At 42.5% G+C, this 20,267-nt stretch overlaps 1 protein-coding gene across 5 annotated transcripts in view; it reads left to right on the forward strand.

Annotated features, from left to right (window-relative positions):
- The window catches only part of kiaa1328 (KIAA1328 ortholog), a 275,580-nt gene that overhangs the window by 76,707 nt on the left and 178,606 nt on the right, over positions 1-20,267 (forward strand). For all 5 annotated transcript variants that reach the window (XM_078551400.1, XM_078551422.1, XM_078551406.1 and 2 more), the window contains one exon: positions 18,878-18,996. In XM_078551400.1, the coding sequence (XP_078407526.1) occupies positions 18,878-18,996 (119 nt within the window). The remainder of the gene's footprint in view (positions 1-18,877; positions 18,997-20,267) is intronic.

Genomic DNA, 20,267 nt, shown 5'->3' on the forward strand with positions numbered 1-20,267 from the left:
AAGAATTAAATATATGGAGTAGGCCGAGGATGGTGATAAATTTATGAAGGCAGCCGAATTTGAGGAGAATACTCCATAAGCTTTCCTAGTTGACATAATGAGGAGCATTTTTGAATTCACACAAGGCCTTGTGCAGTGGTTGGTGCTGTTCTTTCCACTTTTCTTGAATTTGCCACGCTGTGAAGATCATGTCTGTGGTGCCCTCGATGGGTGTCAACTGCCCTGCGACTTTGGAATGAGTTCCCTGGGCACCGGGAGGAGCTGAGGAGGATCCTTGCAATGATCTTCCTGTGGCAGATAGCATAGAGACTCCTCTGTAGTTACCTCAATTGGACTTTGTCTCCCTTCTTGAATGTGCTGCAGCGTTCCTATATGCTTAGGAGACTTAGATGATCTACAGCAGGCACCTTAAAGCACTGGAGAATTACCATCAATGGTGCCTTTGTGTTGAGATCCTTTGGCTGCTCGTAATAGGCAGAGCACAGACCATACTCGACCAGTCTGCGCTTGCAAAACCCCAAAAAAAGTCTACTATTAGATGTGATTCCGCAATCGGGCAGCACTTGCTGAACAATCCTAAGTGTGTTAATAGCTATACTAACAACCAATTTAAGATAATCAATCAAGTTTGTAATGTGGCTCATTTACACTTGTTAGAAGTGACATACATTCATACGTAGCAATCTGTTCTCAGCAAACAGGAATATGTTTTTTGAATATTTTTTGAATTACTTGAGAGCTTGGGGAGTTGAAAGTTCGGCATTGTTTGGCTGAGGCGTTGCCATGGAGAAATCAGAGTCGAATTGCCAACCAATCAGCACCCTTTTCTCTTATAGTATAAATTGTTGCATTTGTTCTGGTGGGCGTAAAATGGAAAGCAATATGTGTCTCTTTTCAGCAATATCCATAATTTGTGAATACTATTTTATTTCAAACATATTTTGGAATGAAAATGATGAACAATGGCAACTAGGGGTGGGCAATAAATGCTAGCTGAGCCAGCGATGCCAAAGTCCCATGAATGAATAAAAAAAAACCTAATACATCAGTCTACATTATAAAACAAAAGGCTAAGTGGCCAAGTGTGAGTCATTCATTTAGATGATCTGCAGAGGGCAGCAATCACCATGTTTTGCACCTTTGCTCTGCAATCGAGAACTTCACTTTTTGTGCGTTCTTTCAGTACCTTATTAGTCAAATTCTAAAAAGGTAGTTTTCTACATCCCGAGGCTCCTAACATCTTGATATTTTATTTTATGAACCAGGTTCAGGAATAAGAATTAGTGTCTGTCTTGAAATGTTATTTCCAGAACTCGAGAATGAAATTGTGGCTGGTTTATTGTAGTTATCTGCTCCCTTTATTCTTAAATATAGTGTGTCAGATAAGAAATTAGCCATTATTTTGGCAGGTTAAGTGTTGCTTGGAAAGAATGCCCGCAGAGACTGGCAGACAATTTCACAACAGCAATAACCTTTGCTTGATTGAAGCAATTCTGATTGAAGTGATTATTTTCAGGGTACTTTAGGGACAGATGAGTGAGGACTGTGTGTATGCTGCACAATGTCCTTGAAAAATGTGACTCTGCTGCTGTGGAAAACATAAAAAGGTTTATACATTCAACATGAGCTTTGCAAACAACCACAAACCATTTGTGAGACCCTGCAGAATTAACAATTGGGTTTGGTTTAGTTCTCATGAGTCAGATTTGACAGCTAATAAATGGCTGGCCTTTAGGTCAAGTTATTAGCCCTCTGTCAAAATATTCTGAGACTACATTGGTTTGGAAGAAGTGGAATTGACTGTAGAATTTAAGTTTTGAGTACGGCAGTTTTACTTTGAGCCAACCGGTAACTGTGATTCACAATTCTCTGATTTTAAGAGTCTAGAGTCTCAATGGTGCAGATTCTGCTAGCCACATTTCTGATAGGATTTAAGTTTCCTTCTTGGCTGAAGGTGAGCTCTCTCATTTTTGGAGGGTTTTCACTCTTGTACGCTCCAGTCAGTTGAGGTTGAGTGGCATTAGTTTGGTGAATCACTGAAGTGTTCATAACCGCTTTATGCTCTCAGCTGAAAGATGAAAACAAAGGGCAGATGCGAAACGTATACAATTTAACAGCAGTACCATGACTGTCTGACCTCTGAAGCTCAGACAGGTTGGTTCTATTTGTTATATTTTTTATTTGCTGGTTTATCCTTTCTGAATTTAGTGGACCTGAAGGCTTGGAAAGTTCTGATTTAAGTGCTGTTTGTCACTTTGATAAATCCTAAATTAGCACTCCCAAATCTGTTATAGAAACAGAGAAATTAGGAGCAAGAGTAGGCCATTCGGCCTTCGAGCCTGCTCTGCCATTCAATATGATCATGGCTGATCCTCTATCTCAACGCCATATTCCTGCTTTCTCTCCATACCCCTTGATGCCCCTAATATCCAAATATTTATCAATTTATTTCTTAAATGTACTCAGTGACATGGCCTCCACAGCCTTCTGTGGTAGAGAATTCCACAGGTTGACCACCCTCTTGAGTGAAGAAATTTTTCCTCATCTCAGTCCTAAATGGCCTTCTCTGTACCCTGAGACTGTGGCCCCTGGTTCTAGACTCCCCAACCAGGGGAAACATCCTCCCTGAATCTAGTATGTCTAACCCTGTTAGAAATTTATACGTTTCAATTAGATCCTCCCTCATTCTTCTAAACTCTAGTGAATACAGGCCCAGTTGAACTAATCTCTCCTCATACGACAAGTCCTGCCATCCCTGGTATCAGCCTAGTGAACCGTCGCTGCACTCCCCCTATGGCAAGTATATCCTTTCTTAGGTAAGGAGACCAAAACTGCACGCAGTACTCCAGGTGTGGTCTCAGCAAGGCCCTGTATAACTGCAGTAAGACTTATGAACTCAAATCCTCTTGCAATGAAGGCCAACATACTATTTGCCTTCCTAATTGCTTACTGCACCTGCCTATTTACTTTCATTGACTGATGTACAAAGACACCCAGATCCCTTGGTACATCCGCATTTCCCAATATATCACCATTTAAATAATACTTTGCCTTTCTGTTTTTCACACCAAAGCTTATAACTTCACATTTATCCACGTTATACTACATCTGCCATGTTTGCCCACACACATAACTTGTCTAAATCGCCCAGAAGCATCCTTGCATTCTCCTCACAACTCTGCCCAGTTTTGTGTTGTCAGCAAACTTGGAAATATTGCAAAATAAAAACAGAATTACCTGGAAAAACTCAGCAAGTCTGGCAGCATCGGCGGAGAAGAAATCAGTCAACGTTTCGAGCCCTCATGGCCCTTGAAGGGCCATGAGGGCTCGAAACGTTGACTGATTTCTTCTCCGCCGATGCTGCCAGACTTGCTGAGTTTTTCCAGGTAATTCTGTTTTTATTTTGTTTTGGATTTCCAGCATCCGCAGTAGCTTTTAGCTTTTTGTTTTTATCTTGGAAATATTGCATTTGGTTTCCTCATCTAAGTCATTTATATATATCGTGAATAGCTGGGGCCCAAGCACTGATCCCTACGGTACACCACTAGCCACCGCCTGCCACCCGGTAAAAAACCCATTTATTCCCACTCTCTGTTTCCGGTCTGCCAACCAATTCTCAACCTATGCCAGCATATTACCCCCAATCCCATGTGCTTTAATTTTGTCCACTAGCCTCTTATATGGGACCTTATCAAAATCAAAATACATCACATCCGCTGGTTCTCCCTTATCTATTCAGCTCGTTACACCCTCCAAAAACTCCAGTAGATTAGTTGAGCATGATTTCCCTTTCATAAACCCATGCTGACTTTGTCTAGTCCCGTTAATGCTTTCCAAGTGTTCTGTTACCCTGTCTTTTATAATAGACTCTATCATTTTCACCACTACTGAAGTTAGGCCAAGTGGTATGCATTTCTCTGTTTTTCCTCTCCCTCCTTTTTTAAATAGTGGGGTTACATTTGCCACCCTTCAGTCTGTAGGAACTGCTTCAGAGTCTATAGAATTTTGAAGATGACCACCAATGCAGCCATTATTTCCAGGGCCACTTCCTTTAGTACTCTGGGATGTAGATTAACAGGCCCTGGGGATTTTTCAGCCTTTAGCCACACTAATTTCTCTAGCACCTTTTTTTTTAAACTAATACCGATTTTCTTCAATTCCTCCCTCTTGCTAGACCCCTGGTTCCCTAACATTTCTGGGAAATTATTTGTGAAGACAAATCCAAAATATGTGTTCAATTCTTCTGCCATTTCTTTGTTCTCCATTATAATTTCCCCCGATTCTGACAATAAGGGACCTACTTTTGTTAGCAGCGTGATATATAAGCAAATTTATAGGAACATTGATTTAAACTTTTCATACCACATGGACTAAAACTTGGACACTGCTATCTTAGCACATGCGAAAGACTTCACAAATAGCAAATTACTTTTTGAGATGCATTCACAATTGGTACGTGGGTAAATGCATTTGACAGTTTGCACACACAAAATCCCACAAACAGCAAATGATATGAATGACCAGTTACTTTGTTTTTGATTTTTAAAATAATTTATTCTTTCACGGGATGTGGATGTCGCTGGCTAGGCCAGAGTTTGTTGCCCTTCCCTAATTGCCCTTGAGAAGGTGGTGGGGAGCAGCCGCCTTGATCTGCTGCAGTCCATTTGTAGGTACATCCACAGTGATGTCAGGAAGGGAGTTCCAGGATTTTGACCCAGTGAAGGAATGGTGATATAGTTCCAAGTCAGGATAGTGTGTAGCTAGGAGGGGAACTTGCAGGTGGTGGTTTCCCATGCATCTGCTGCCCGTCTTTCTAGGTGGTTGAGGTCATGGTTTTGGAAGGTGCTGTTGAAGGAGGCATGACTTGCTGAAGTGCATCTTATATAAGGTACACGCTGCTGCCACTTTGCATCAGTGGCTGGGGTGCCAATCAAGTGGGCTGCTTTGTTCTGGATGGTGTCAAGCTTCTTGAGTGTTGTTGGAGCTGTACTCATCCAGGCAAGTGGAAAATATTCCATCACACTCTTGACTTGTGCCTTGAAGATGTTGGACAGGCTTTGGGAAGTCAGGAGGTAAGTTAATCTCCACAGAATTCTCAGCCCCTGGCCTGCTCTTGTAACCACAATATTTATATGATTGGTCCAATTATTTTTCTAGTCAGTGGTAACCCCAGGATGTTGATAGTTGGGGATTCAGCAATAGTAATACCACTGAATGTCGAGGGTAGATGGTTATGTTCTCTCTTGTTGGAGATGGTCAATGCCTGGCACTTGTCTGATGAAAATGTTACTTAGCACTTAACAGTCCAAGCCTGAATGTTGTCCAGGTCTTGCTGCATGTGAACATGGACTACTTCAGTATTTGAGGAGTCGCAAATGGTGCTGAACACCGTTGCAATCATCAGCGAGCATCCCCACTTCTGACCATATGATGGAGGGAAGGTCATTGATGAAGCAGCTGAAGATGGTTGTGTTGAGGAAAGAAGTTTGGCCAGAATACTGGGAGAGTTCCTTACTTTTCTTCAGACAGTACAGTGGGAATGTTTATAACAACTCCATCACACCCATAGTACAAAGTATAGTGCAATGATGGAGCAACTGCATTGCTGTATTGGTTAAATGTCTCTTTTGAAAGACAGCAACTGTGACAGAACATCACTCTTTTACTGTAGAGATCTTTGCATAATGGCTTCATGAACAATCTGATACCAGCAGTGTGATGCCCCTGTTTTAAAGGACTATTTGCAATTCTGAAATGTATCCCGTGACCATTATATGACATTGCATTATTTGAAGAGCAAGTAGTTCTCCTTGCATCTGTGCCAATATTCCTCAACTGAGCATCATAACAGATTTACTGCTCATTTATCATCTTTGTAAATTGGTTGCAGGCTTTGCCGACATAGCAACAGTGACCGTATTTCAAAATTAATTTATTAGTGTGTAATGCTTTGGGATATCATGAAGATATGTAAGGTGCTGTATAAATGCAACTTATTTTTTTTATTTGGAAAAAAACAAATGCAGAAACGTATTTTAAAACCCTGAAACATAACCGGATCATTCACCAGCTATTGAAAGCCCCCATCTGCAATACTACAGGTCATTAAGTAAACTGTATAGCTGTATGGAACAGCCATATTCTTGCATTTTTTAATTTATTCATTTGTGGGATGTTTCTGGCAAAACCAACTTAAATTGCCCATCCCTAATTGTCCTTGAAAAGGTGATGGTAGTGAGTGGCTTTCTCAAGCTGCTGCAGTCAATACTGTTTAGGTACTCCATAGCACTGTTAAGCAGGGAGTTCCAAGATTTTGACCCGGTGATCAAGCAATACATTTCCAAGTCAAGATGATGTGTAATTTGCATAGGAACTTGAAAGTATTGGTTTTATCATGCACCTGCTGTCTTTATCCTCCTAGGTAACAGATTTGGTGGGTTTGAAGGGGTCTGCCAAACAAACTTTAGTGAATTTCTGCAGTGTATCTTATAGATGGTGCGCACTGTCACCATTGTGCACAGAGGTGGAAGCAATGAATGTTTAAGGTAGATCAAGTGGAGTGCATTGCCCTGGATGGCGTCAAGCTGCTTGAATGTGTAGGAGCTACACTCATCCAGGCAAGTGGAGAATATTCCATCACACTCCTGACTTGTGCCTCTTAGATGGTGGACAGCTTTGGTGAGTTAGGAGATGAGTCACTCACCACAGAATACCCAGCCTCTGACCTGTATTCATGTGGCTGGTCCAGATAAATTTCTGGTCAAATGGTGATGCATTTGATGATAGTGGCATTAAGTGACAAAGGGAAGGTAGTTAGTGTTGTTAGAGGTGACCATTGCCTGGTATTTGTGTGCCACAAATGTCACTTGCCAATTATCAGCTTAAATCTGCATTCTGTGCAAGTTTTGCTGCATGAAGTGATGGATAGCTGCTTTGAGAATTGTGAATGGAACTGAAAAATGTGTTCATCAGCAAACATCCCCACTTCTGACCTTAAGATGGAGGGAAGGTCATTGATGAAACAGCTAAACATGGTTGACTCTAGGACACTGCCCTGAAGAACTCCTGCAGTGATGTCCTGAGTCTGAGATGATTGCTCTCCAACAATCACAACCATCTTCCTTTGCTAGGTATGACTCCAAAAGTGAAGAGCTTCCCCATTTGCTTCCCACTGACTTCAATTTTACTAGACCTTGATGCCACAATCAGTCAAATGCTGCTTTGATATCAAAGGCATTGACTCTCACTTAACTTCTAAAATTCTTGTCTTTGTTTGGATCAAGGTTGTAATGGAGGTCTGAAGCTGACTTATCCTGGCTTAACTCAATTGAACATTGGTAACCAAGTGCTGCTTGATAGCAGTGTCATGGCAGCTTCCATCACTTTGCTGGTGATTGCAAGTAGTCTGACAGGACAATAACAGTCCAGATTGGATTTGTCCTGCTTTGTGAACAGGACATAACTAGGTAATATTCCACTTCTGAGTAGATGCCAGTTTTGTAGCAGCTTGACTGGAGGCAGGAAGGGATGGTGGCATGATGGTAATTTCACTGGTCTAATAATCCAGAGGAATACTTTGGGGACATGGGGTTCAGATGGCAGCTGATGGAATTTTAATTCTGTTAAGAAATAGAATTAAAAACCATTGTCGATTGTTGTAAAAACCCATCAGGTTCACTAGTGGCCCTTTAGGGAAGGATATTTGCTGTCCTTACCTGCTCTGGCCTACATGTAACTCCAGAACCACAGCAATGTGGTTGATTCTTAAAGACCCACTGAAATGGCCTAGCAAGCTACTCCGTTGTATCAAACCACTACAGAGTCTGCAGAAAGGAATGAAACTGGATAGATCACCCAGCATTGACCTCAGCACCAGGAATGACAATGGCAAACCTAGCCCTGTTGAGCCTTCAAAGTCCTCCTTACTAATATCTGGGGACTTGTGGTAAATTTGGGAGAGCTGTTCCATAGATTAGCCAAGCAACAGCCTGACAATAGTCATACTGAGTTGTTCCTTAAAGACAATATCCCAGACACTACTATCACCATCCCTAGGTATGTCCTATCCCACCAACAGGACAGACCCATGAGAGCTGGCGACAGTGGTGTGCACAGTTGGGAAGGAGTTGCCCTGGGAGTTCTCAGCATAGATTCTGGACCCCATGAAGTCTCATGGCATCAGGTCAAAGATGGGCAAGGAAACCTCCTGCTGATTACCATCTACTTTCCTCCTCAGCTCATGAATCAGTACTCCAAGTTGAACAGCACTTGGAAGGAGCACTGAGGATGGCAAGGGCACAGAACTCTGGTTGGGGGACTTCAATGTCCATCACCAAGAGTGGCTCAGTAGCACCACTACTAATCAAGCAGGCCAAGTCCTAAAGGATATAACTGCTAGACTGAGGCTGTGGCAGGTGGTGAGGGAACCAAGCAGGAGAAACTTACTTGACCTTGTCCTCACCAATCTACTTAATTGCAGATGCATCTATTCATGACAATATTGATAGGAATGTCCACTGTAAAGTCCTTGTGGAGATGTAGTCCTGTCTTCAAATTGTGGATAACCTCCACCATGCTAAACGGGTTAGATTTAGAAAGGATCCAGCAATTCAAGACTGAGCAACCATGAGGCGCAGTAGGCCATCAGCAGCAGCAGAATTGTATACAACCACAATCTAACCTCATGGTTTAGCATATTCCCCATCCTACCATTGCCATTAAGCTGGGAAATCAACCCCGGCCCAAAGAGTACAACACAGGACTACTTGCATGCCAAGTAACGAAACAATGTGTGACAGATAGAGCTAAGCAAAGCAATTGCATAACGAGATCAGATCTAAGTTCTGCAGTCCTGCCACATCAATTTGTGATTGGTGGAGGACAATTAAACAGTGAACTGTGAGGAGGCTCCACAAATATCCCCATCCTCTGCAAAAGGCTGAAGCATTTGCAGCCATCTCCAGCCAGAGTGCCAAGTGGATGATCCATCTTGGCATCCTCCTGAGATTGCCAGCATCACAGATGCCAGCCTTCAGCCAATTTGATTCACTCCATGTGATATCAAGAAATGACTGAAAGCACTGGATACCACCAAAGGCCATGGACCTTGACAACATTCTGGCAATAGTACTGAAGACTGTGCTTGAGAACTAGCTGCACCCTTAGCCAAGCTGTTCCAGTACAGTGATACTGGCAATGTGGAAAATTGCCCAGGCATTGCATGTCCTGTCCACAAAAAGCAGGACAAATCCAACCTGGCCTATTAGCTCCCCATCAGTCTACCCTTGATCATCAGCTAAGTGATGGATGGTGTCAGATGGTGCTATCAAACAGCACTTACTCAGCAATAACCTGCTTGCTGACGCTCCTTTTCAGTTCCGCCAGGGCCTGTCAGCTCCTGACCTCATTACAGCCTTAGTCCAAACATGGACAAAAAGAACTGGATTCCAGGGCTGAGGTGCTGCACTTGACATCGAGGCATTATTTGACAAAGTGCGTCATCAAGAAGCCCTAGCAAAACTGGAGTCAATGGGAATTGGGTGGGGGAGAAACTCTGCTGGTTGGAGTCATACTTAGCACAAAAAAAAAGGACATGGCTGAGATTGTTGGAGGTCAATCATCTCAGTCCCAGGACATCACTGCAGGAGTCTGTGTCCTAGGTGCAACCATCTTCAGCTGCTTCATCAGTGCTCTTTCCTCCATCACAAGGTCAGAAGTGGGGATGTTTGTTGTTGATTGTGCAATGTTCACCATGCGACTCCTCAGATACTGGAGTAGTCTGTGCCCATATGTAGTAAGACCTGGGCAACGTTCAGGCTTGGCCTGATAAGTGGCAAGTAACATTCAAGCCACACAAGTGCCAGGCAATGACCATCTCCAACGAGAGAATCCAACCATCAACCCTTGACATTCAATGGCATAATCATTACTGAATCCCCACTATCAACATCCTGAGGGTTACCATTCACCAAAAGCTGAACTGCCATAAATACTGTGGTTACAAGAGCAGTTAAAAGGCTGGGAATTCTGCAGCAAGTAACTCCCCTCCTGACTCTCTAAAGCCTGTCCACCGTCTACAAGGCACAAGTCAGGAGTGTGATGGAATACACTCCACTTGCCTGGATGAGTGCAGCTCTAACACCACAAGAAGCTTCACACCATCCAGGAAAAATAAACCTGCTTGATTGGCATCCCATCACAAACATTCGCTCCACCACCGCCAACGCAGTGGCAGTAGTGTGCACCAGTTTGGGCGAGGACACTACCCTGAGGAACTCCTGCAGTAATGTCCTGGAACTGACATGATTGGCCTCCAACAACCATAGCCATGTCCTTTTTTGTGCTAGGTATGACTCCAACCAGCAGAGTTTCTCCCCCCCGCCTACCCCCAATTCCCATTGACCCCAGTTTTACCAGGGCTCCTTGGTGCCACACTGTCAAATGCTGCCTTGATGTCAAGGGCAGTTACTCTCATCTCACCTTGGGAGTTCCAGCTTTTGTCCATGTCTGAACCTAGGCTGTAATGAGGTGAGGAGCTGAGTGATTCTGACAGAACCCAAACCGAGTGTCAGTGAGTATCAGTGAGCAGGTTATTTCTAAGCAAGTTTTAAAAAAAAATTATATTCTTCACAGGATGTGGGCTTCACTGGCTGGGCCAGCATTTATTGCCCATACCTAGTTTCCCTCGAAGGTGGCAGTGAGCTTTCTTGAGCTGCTGCAGTTCATGGTGTAGGTACACCCACAATGCTGTTAGGGAGTTCCATGATTTTGAGCCATCGACAGTGAAGGAATGGCGATATATTTCCAAGTCAGGATGGTGAGTGACTTGGAGGGGAACTTCAAGGTGGTGGTATTCCCACCAGTCTGCTGCCCTCGTCTTTCTAGATGTTAGTGGTTGTGGGTTTGGAAGGTGCTGTCGAAGGAGTCTTGGTGAAGTTCCACTTGATAGCGCTGTTGATGACCCCTTCTATCACTTTACTGATGATCAAAAGTAGACTGATGGGGTGGTAATTGACTGGGTTGGATTTGTTCTTTGTGGACAGGATATAAAGGGGCAATTTTCCACATTGCTAGGTAGATGCCAGTGTTGTAGTTGTACTGAACAACTTGGCTAGGGGTGCAGTGTGGCAAGTCCTGGTTCCCAAATCTTCAATACTATTGCCAGAATATTGTCAGGCCCTATAGCCTTTGCGGTATCCAGTGCCTTCAGCCATTTCTTTATCACCTGGAGTGAATCAAATTGGCTGAAGACTGATGCTGGGGACCTCCAGAGGAGGTGGAGATGGATCATCCACTCAGCACTTCTAGCTGAAGATTGTTGCAAATGCTTTAGCCTTATCTTTTGCACTGATGTGCTGGCAACTCCATCATTGAGGATGTGGATATTTGTTGAGCCTCTTCCTGAATTGTTTAATTGTCCACCATCATTCACAACTGGATGTGACAGGACTGCAGAGCTTAGATCTAATCTGTTGGTTTTGGGGATTGCTTAGCCCTGCCTATTGAAAGTTGCTTGGCACTCAATTAGTCCGGAGTTGTAGCTCCACCAGGTTGACAAATTATATTTAGGTACACCTGGTGCTGCTCCTGGCACGGTTTTTATCCTGGCTTGTGGGTAATAGTAGAGTGGGGGAGATGCAGGCCATGAGGTTGCAGTTTGTGGTTAAGTACAATTCTGCTGCAGCTGATGGCCTACAGCATCTAATGGATGCCCAGTCTCGAGTTACTCAATGATCTTAAATTTTATCCCGCTTAGCATGGTCATACTACACAGCATGGTGAAGGGTATCCTCAAATGTGAAGATGGGATGACGTCTCCACAAGGACTGTGTGGTGGTCACTCAGTGATGCTGTCATGGACAGATGCATCTGCTGCAGGCAGTTGGTGAGGATGAGATCAAGGCTATTTTTCCCCTCTAGTTGGTTCCCTCACCATCTGCTGTAGACCCAGTGTAGCAGCTATATCCTTTATGACTCAGCCAGCTCGGTCAGTAGTGGTGCTACCCCCACCCAGAGTACATTCTGCACCCTTGCCACCCTCGAGCACTTCCTCCAAATGCTGTTCAACATGGAGGAGTACTGGATCATCAGTTGAGGGGGGCTTGTACGTGGCAATCAGCAGGAACATACGAATTAGGAGCAGGAGATTGCCACTTGGCCCCTTGAGCTTGCTCTGCCACTCAAGAAGATCATGGCTGATCTGACACCCCACATTCCTGACTATCCCCAATAACCTTTCATTGTCTTGTTAATCAAGAGTCTATCTAGGTCTGCCTTAAAAAATATTCAAAGATGCTTTCACTTTTGAGGAAGAGTGCCAAAGACTCTCAACCCTCGGAGAAAAAAATTCTCCTCATCTCCGTCTTAAATGAGCGACCCCTTATTTTGAAAACAGTGACCCTTAGTTCTAGATTCTCCCACAAGAGGAAACATCCCCTCCACATCCACCCTGTTAAGACCATGCAGGATCTTGAAGGTTTCAATTAAGTTGCCTCTTACTCTAAATTCTAGTGGATACAATCCTAACCTGTCAAGCCTTCCCTCATAAGACAACCTGCCCATTCCTTCTAGTAAACTTCCTCTGAACTGCTAACACATTTACATCTTTCTTTAAAGAAGGAGACCAGTGCTGTAAGTAATACTCCAAATGTGGTCTCACCAATGCCCTTTACAAAAGTAGGGAGGTTATGCTTAAGTGTAATCAATTCCCCTCACAATAAATGATAACATTCTATTAGCTTTCCTAATTGCCTGCTGGACCTGCATGCTAACCTTTTGTTATTCATGCACTAAGACACCCACATCCTTCTGAATCTGAGATCTGCAATGTATCACCATTTCGATAATCTTTATTCTTTTTGCCAAAATGAATAATTTCACATTATACTCCATTTCCAGATCTTTGCCCACTCAACCTATGTCACTTTGTAGCCTCCTTACATTCTCTTCAGAATTTACTTTACTACCTATCTTTGTGTTGTCAAAAAATTTAGCAACCTTTCCTACAGTCCCTTCATCCAAATCACTTATATAAAGTTGGGGGCCCTAGCACTGGTTCCTGTGGCATACCACTCATCACATCCTGCCAACCAACAAAATGATCCATTTATGCCAACTTTCTGCTTCCTGTTAGCTAGCCTATCTTCTATCCATGCCAATATGTTACCCCCTACACCATGAGCTTTTATTTTCTGCAATAACCTTTGGTGTGGCACTTTATCAAATGCCTTCTGGAAATCCAAGTACAGTCCATCCATCCTTTCTCCATTGCCTGCAGCACGTGACTCCTTCAAAGAACACCAATAAATTGGTTAAAAATATTTCTCTTTTACAAAACGATGTTGACTCTGCCTGATAAGTGCCCTGCTATAACATCTTTAATAAGAACTTCAAACTTTTTCCCCCATGACAGATGTTAGGCTAACTGGCCTATAGTTTCCTTCTGTCTCCCTCCCTTTTTGAATAGGGGAGTTATATTTGCTATTTTCCAATCTAATGGAACCTTGGCCAAACCTAGGGAATTTTGGAAAATTAAAACTAGTGCATCAGCTATCTCACTTGCCACTTCTTTCAAGACCTTAGGGTTAAGGCCAACCAGACCTGGCGATTTGTCAGCCCACAGACCCAGCAATTTGCTCAATACCACTTCCCTGGTGATTGTAATTTTCTCTCCAAGTTCCTCCATCCCTTCCATTACCCGATTTACAACTATTTCCAGGATGTTACTAGTGCCCTCCACAGTGAAGACTGAAGCAAAATACCTGTTTAATTGATCCAATATCTCCCTTATTTCCATCATCAATTCCCCAGATGCACTCTATAGGACCAACGCTCACTAAGTTTTATTTAAGTATCTATAGAAATTCTTACTACCAGTCTTTATATCACTAGCTAGTTTTCACTCATACTCTGGTTCCCTCCTTAATCTCTTTGCTGTTATTTATATTCTTTCCAATCTTCTGACCTGGTCTTTGTGCAATTAGATGCTTTTTCTTTAAGTTTGATATGGTCTTTAGCTTTAAAAGTAACCACAGATGGTAGGCCCTCCCCTTGGACTTTTTCCTTTCTCATTGAAATTATATATTCTGTGCATTCTGAAATATCCCTTTAAATGTCTGCCACTGAACTTCTATTGACATATCCCATAACCTCATCTGCCAGTTCACTTTAGCTAGCTCTGTTTTCATGCCCTCATAATTCCCCGATTTAAGTTTGAAAAATTTAAGCTTGGACTCATTCATTTCTCCCTCAAAATGATTGTAAAATTCAATCATATGATCGCTGTTACCTAGGGGTGCCTTCACTAGGGAGGCCATCAATTAATCCTGTCTCATTGCACACTACCTGATCTAGTATGGCCTGCTCTCAGGTTGGCTCCAGACCACACTGTTCTAAGAAACTATCCCAAAAGCATTCTCATAGACCCTACTTTTGCCCATCTGATTTTTCCAGACTAGAAGTCATTTGAAATCCCTCATGATTGTTGCTGTTCTACTGTGTAGCTACAATTAGGGGGCTTGTATACCATTCCCACAAATGACTTCTTGCTTTTATCATTCCTCATCTCAATCCAAACCACTTCTACATCCTGGTTTCCTGAACTTAGGTCATCTCTATCTAATGTGCTAATACCAGCATTAGTTAACAGAATCACCCCTCCACCTTTTCCTAACTTCCTGTCCTTTCTAAATGTCACGTACCCTTCAATATTCAGATCCCAATCTATGTCATCCTGTAGCCATGTCTATTTAATGGCTATCAGACCACACTTATTTCTGTTTGTGCTATCAGGTTATGTGTTTTGTTTTGAATGCTACATGCATTTAGATAGAGCCTATAGTTTTGTCCTTTTAATATTATTGTAGCGTCTAGCCTCATCTGCCGATTTACTCTTTGTACTCTGTCCCTTCCAGTCAGTCTGTTTATCAATTCCCATGTTAATACCTGCCTCTCTTGCCTCTACTCTGGTTTACCACATCTTCCCAGATTTGATCCCTTGCCCCCACTATTCAGTTTAAAATCCCTCTACTTCCCTAGTTAGGCGGCTTGAGGGGACACCAGCCCCAGCACTGTTCAGGCATAGACCCTCCCAACAGTACAGTTCCCACTTTCCCCAATACTGGTGCCAGTGCCCCACAAACCCAGAACCCACTTCTCCCACACAGGCAAAGCAGTCTGGACTCACCCTTTGCTACAGAGAACAGTGTCAGTCCCCCTTAGTATACTGCCCCCTACAGCCACTACATTCCTTTTTGCTCCCCCCACTTGGATGGCTTCCTGTACCATGGTGCCATGATCAGTTTGTTCATCCACCCTGCAGCCCCCATTCATCCAAACAAGCTGAGAGAACTCAAACCTGTTGGACAAATGCAGACACTCACTCCTGCCCTCTGGGTCCCCTTACCTGCCTCCCTTGCAGTCACACCCACCTGTCCCTGGCCACTGTCCAAATCAGAAAACCCTATCCTAAGAGGTGTGACTGCCTCCTGGTATAAAGCATCCAGGCAACTTTTCCCCTCCCTGGTATGTCAGAGTCTGAAGCTCAGCCTCCTGCTCAATGACTGAGCCAAAGCTCCTTAAGCCGTAAACACTTACTTCTGTAAAGGACCTAGTTTTTTATTTTTTCTTGCACTAATGCTTTAAAAACTACCATGGCTACAGTTAAAAGACATTCACTGGAACAGGATGAGGAATATCTACAACGTTGCTTTCCTGGAAGTGCACCATAGAAGAATAGAATGGTGCCAGAAAGGAGCCCTGGACTAAGGGGAGCTGCCTGAAAGCAGCATTTTAATTGGCTCCTGACCAGGTGGTAACAGATCCTAGCCTGCAAAAAGGGGAAGTCTTAAAACCACTCTTTCCTGTGTTTAAAAAATTCCAGCAGTTCTGCCATAGTAGCTAGCTATTCCTCACATCTCTATCCTGCTTACTCTGAAAACCCCTGTCAAGAGGAAAAAATGACAAGTAGAGGCATTGAAAAGCAAATTTTTGATCTAGTGAACCACAGACTGAAAGTATTGGGAGACCACTTCATGCTATCAACAAACAGCAAAGAATTTGGAAGACATCAATTAAAATCAAACCATTTAATCCTGTACTCTGGATTGGTGCTATTGAATTGTTTTATCTCACCTACTCAAAATTGTGGGGGTGTGATTTAAGAAGGGCAGAGTTTTAAGTTAGAGTTAGAACTTAGTTCATATTTCTTTCTTTTGCCATTAGTTAAGAGACAATTTGTTCAATCAACCATTATTTACTTAAGTTTACAAACCTGGTACTAATATCCTGTTAACCTAAATTAAACAGTTAGGTAGAATTGGGGCAATCTGGTGGTTAGGTCAAACTTCACATTGTCACAGCTCAGGGAACAGTGGAGCCTGATATTACAGCTCACTATCCCCATTGAGTCGTGACACCTCAGATGTGTTTGCCTTGGATCACAGTGTTATCCATGAGCTCCCATATGCTGCAGCCTTGACACACCACCTGTCCTACCATCCTTAATGTGTTAAGTAGTTACTTAATTATATTAAGTATCTTGCTTTGTTATATATTTTATTAACTTTACCACCAAATTGTGTACTATTTTAAACCTTAGGGAAACAATAGACCTTATCCACTTACCAGATACTCACCAAACAACTAGCTCCTTTCCCTCTAGCAGAGCAAGAATCAATTTCTATGGGGTGAGAAAGATAGAAAAGGGAAACAAACAACTCCTTCCCTGAACTCTCCTCTCACCAATCTTCAAGTCTTCACTTAGTTAGTCAGCTGCACTAAAGAACCCTGAATTTATAGTAAACTGAACTGGGGCTACAGTAACCAGATTCAACCAGTTAGCTAATTAACTACTCAGCTCCTACAGTTGGGAGTGAGTTTACCCTGTCTAAACTGCAAGACAGAAAGAATTTAGCATGCTTAATATGTTCCAGTTACTGCTAATTGCAGACTAGATTACATTTTAAGAGAAACATTTAAGAACAAAATTAACACTTAAAACCCCCCTCTCACCAAACTCCAAGTCTTCACTCAGTTTGTCAGCTGCATTCCATTTGCCAGGGCTGCACAAAAGAACTCTGAATTTAACCCTGAGTTTTCCTTGCCCATGTTTGACCTGATGCCATGAGCCTTCATGGAGTCTGGAGTCAGTGATGAGGATTACCAGGGCAACTCCTCCCTGAGTGTATACCACAGCGCACCACCTGTGCTGGGTCTGTCCTGCTGGTGGGACAGGACATACCCAGGGATGGTGATGGTGGCGCCTGGGACAATGTTTGTAAGGTATGATTCTGAGGGTATGACTATGTCAGGCTGTTGCTTGACTAGTTTGTGAGACAGCTCTCCCAATTTTGGCACTATCCTCGGTGCCATGTCAATGTTGACTGGTCGGCACAGTTTCATTCCTTGTAGACTTCATAGAGGTTTGAGGGTAGCTATGAGTCAACCACCTGTGCCTAGAGTCACAAGTAGGCCAAACCCAGTTAAGCACAGCAGATTTCCCTTCCTTCAAGGACATTAGTGAATCAGATGGGTTTTTACAACAATCGGCATTAGTTTCATGGTCATCATTAGACTTTCAATTCCAGATTTTTATTGAGTTCCAATTCCACTATCTGCAGTGGTGAGACTCGAACCTGGATCCCCAGCGCATTACCCTAGGTCTTCAAATTACTAGCCCAGTGACAATACTACTACTAATGGAGAGCATAGGTGATAATCAGCATCACGTTTTGTTGCCCATGTTTGACCTGATGCCATGAGACTCCATGGGAATTGGAGACGCTGTTGAGGACTCTCAGGCACGCACTTCTGTATACCATAGTGCTACCACCTCTAGTGGGTTTGTCCTCTGGTGAGGCAAGACATTCTTAGGGATTGTGATGGAGGAGTTTGGAATGTTGGCTGAACATTAGTATGACTGTCAGGCTTTTGCTTGACAAGTATATGGGACAGACCTCCTAATTTTGGCACAAGTCTCCCCAGATGTTAATAAGAAGCATTTTGCAGGGTGACTGGGCTAGGTGTGCCTCTTTTCGTGTCCAAATCCAATGCCAGATTGATGCTAAGTGATCCATCTGGTTTGATTCTAATCATAATTTGTTGGAGCAGTTTGATACAGGTCAGTGACTTGGTCACCCATTTCAGAGGGCAGTTAAGAATCAATCACTTGTAAGCCATACTTATAAAGGACTGTAGGCTTCCTTCCTTAAAGGACATTAGTGAACCGGTTAGGTTTTTATGACAATCATGGTTACCATATTGCTTTTTCTTCCAGATTCATTTAACTAACTGAATCCAAATGCGCAACATATCCACCATGCTATTGTACCCCGAGTAATTCTTCTGTCGAAGCCGGTGACTTTTTTTCTCTTGATGCAAACAAATGTTTCACTTTAAAAACTGTGTCCATATATAAATCGAACGCTGCACAAGTTGTGCTAGTAAATTTAAGCAACTTGTGAATCATCATGGCATTGTTCGTGTTTTGCAGCCTCGTTCATTCATTGTTTAACTGGTGTTATTAGTGGAATTCACATTGAGTAAATGCAAAATAAAATGCAATTTCAGTACAGCTCCTACATGTCAGTTAGCAATTTATTTTCATTTTAAGCTCATCATGTCTCAGACATCACTGCATAGATGAAATTATGTTTTCTAAATCTATAAAATTCCTTGAAGCATTCATAATTTGTCTACTTGCCAAGTTTGAGTGCTGTATTATTGTAACGCCATTTTATGCTGAATAAAGCTTCTGCCCTCTTGAACGGTTCTTTTCTGTTTTGAGAGGGAAATAGTTGCTTTGTAATGTTATTAAAATAGCAATGAGTGCTTTATTTTTTTCTCAATGTTCTGTTATTTCCTTTGACCTACTTTGTACCTTTGCAACAGCAGTATAAAAAATGCCAGGAACTCCTGAGTGTTTACCAGAATTATCTGTCTGAACAGAAAGAAAAACTGAACCAGTCCTTGCCTGAGTCCAGCAACTATAAGCAAAAGGTAAGCCCCAAACTTCTCAATTTGGTTGGATGAAACAATTTGTGTTCAATAAAGAGATGTGTGAACTGAAGAGCAAGATGTACATTTGTACCTGCAGAAGATAAATTTATTTGATCAAATTGCCAAGAATTTAATGAGCATTCTGCTTGAGCACCTGTTGGAAGTAACATGAGAATGCTGAGACACTGGTTATGTTTCTACTATACTAGACTCAGCTGCAGGTTGAGGAAGTGTGAGCAGTTGTTATCCCGGGCTCCCCTCTGAGGCCTGGTAGCTGTAAAGTACACTGTCCTGGGAGGGTAATTCAGACAAGATTTTATGGAATTGGTGTTGGAGATCTGGTGCACATTATAGCGTACCATAACTGGGCGAAGAATTATTTTCTTTAAATAAAACAAGGAAACCTTACATAAATACAAAAACAAGACACTGCAGATAATGGGAATCTGAAATAAAAACATAAATGCTGGAAATACTTCACAATATTTTCAGCATTTTTGTTTTTATTTCAAACTTTACATAAATATTGGAGAGATTTACATTCAGGATGCAAGAATGCTTGCTTAAATACAAATGCTAGCTGAAGCTTGCTAAACTTGTGTATATACCAAATAAAATGATCTGAGTTTTATTACATTTGCCTAACCAAAACAAAGTACATTATTTCAAGGGCAATTATATTCTTTTGCTCTGTTTGCTATGACATTTTTCATTTGTGGTGTGCCGCATGGATATTGACATTTAATATGGTGGCAATATTAACCTTGTTATATCCAATTGAATACAATACTAATTTATATATAAAAGTCCTCCCTCCACACTTCAGATGCCACACATGCAAGTTGCTGAAAATAACATGTTGAAAATAAAATTTGCTGGCTTTATCACAGAATCTTAGTGGCGCAGAAGGAGGCCATTCGGCCCATCATGTCTGCACTGGCTCTCCAAATGGGCATTATGACCTAGTGCCATTCCCCTGCCTTTTCCCCGTACCCTTGCATGTTGTTTCTATTCAATTAATCATCTAATGCCCTCTTGAATGCCTCGAATGAACCTGCATCAGCCACACTTCCAGGCAGTGTATTCCAGACCCGAACCATTCGTTGTGTGAAAAAGTTCTTTACCTCGTCACACTTGCTTCTTTTGCAAATTACTTTAACTCTGTGCCCTCTCGTTCTTGATCCTTTTATGAGTGGGAACAGCTTCTCCCTATCTACTCTGTCCAGCCCCTCATGATTTGAACATATCTATCAAATTTCCTCTGCCTTCTT

This window comes from Cetorhinus maximus, chromosome 1 (assembly GCF_964194155.1).
Source record: "Cetorhinus maximus chromosome 1, sCetMax3.hap1.1, whole genome shotgun sequence".
NCBI classification, from domain to species: domain Eukaryota; kingdom Metazoa; phylum Chordata; class Chondrichthyes; order Lamniformes; family Cetorhinidae; genus Cetorhinus; species Cetorhinus maximus.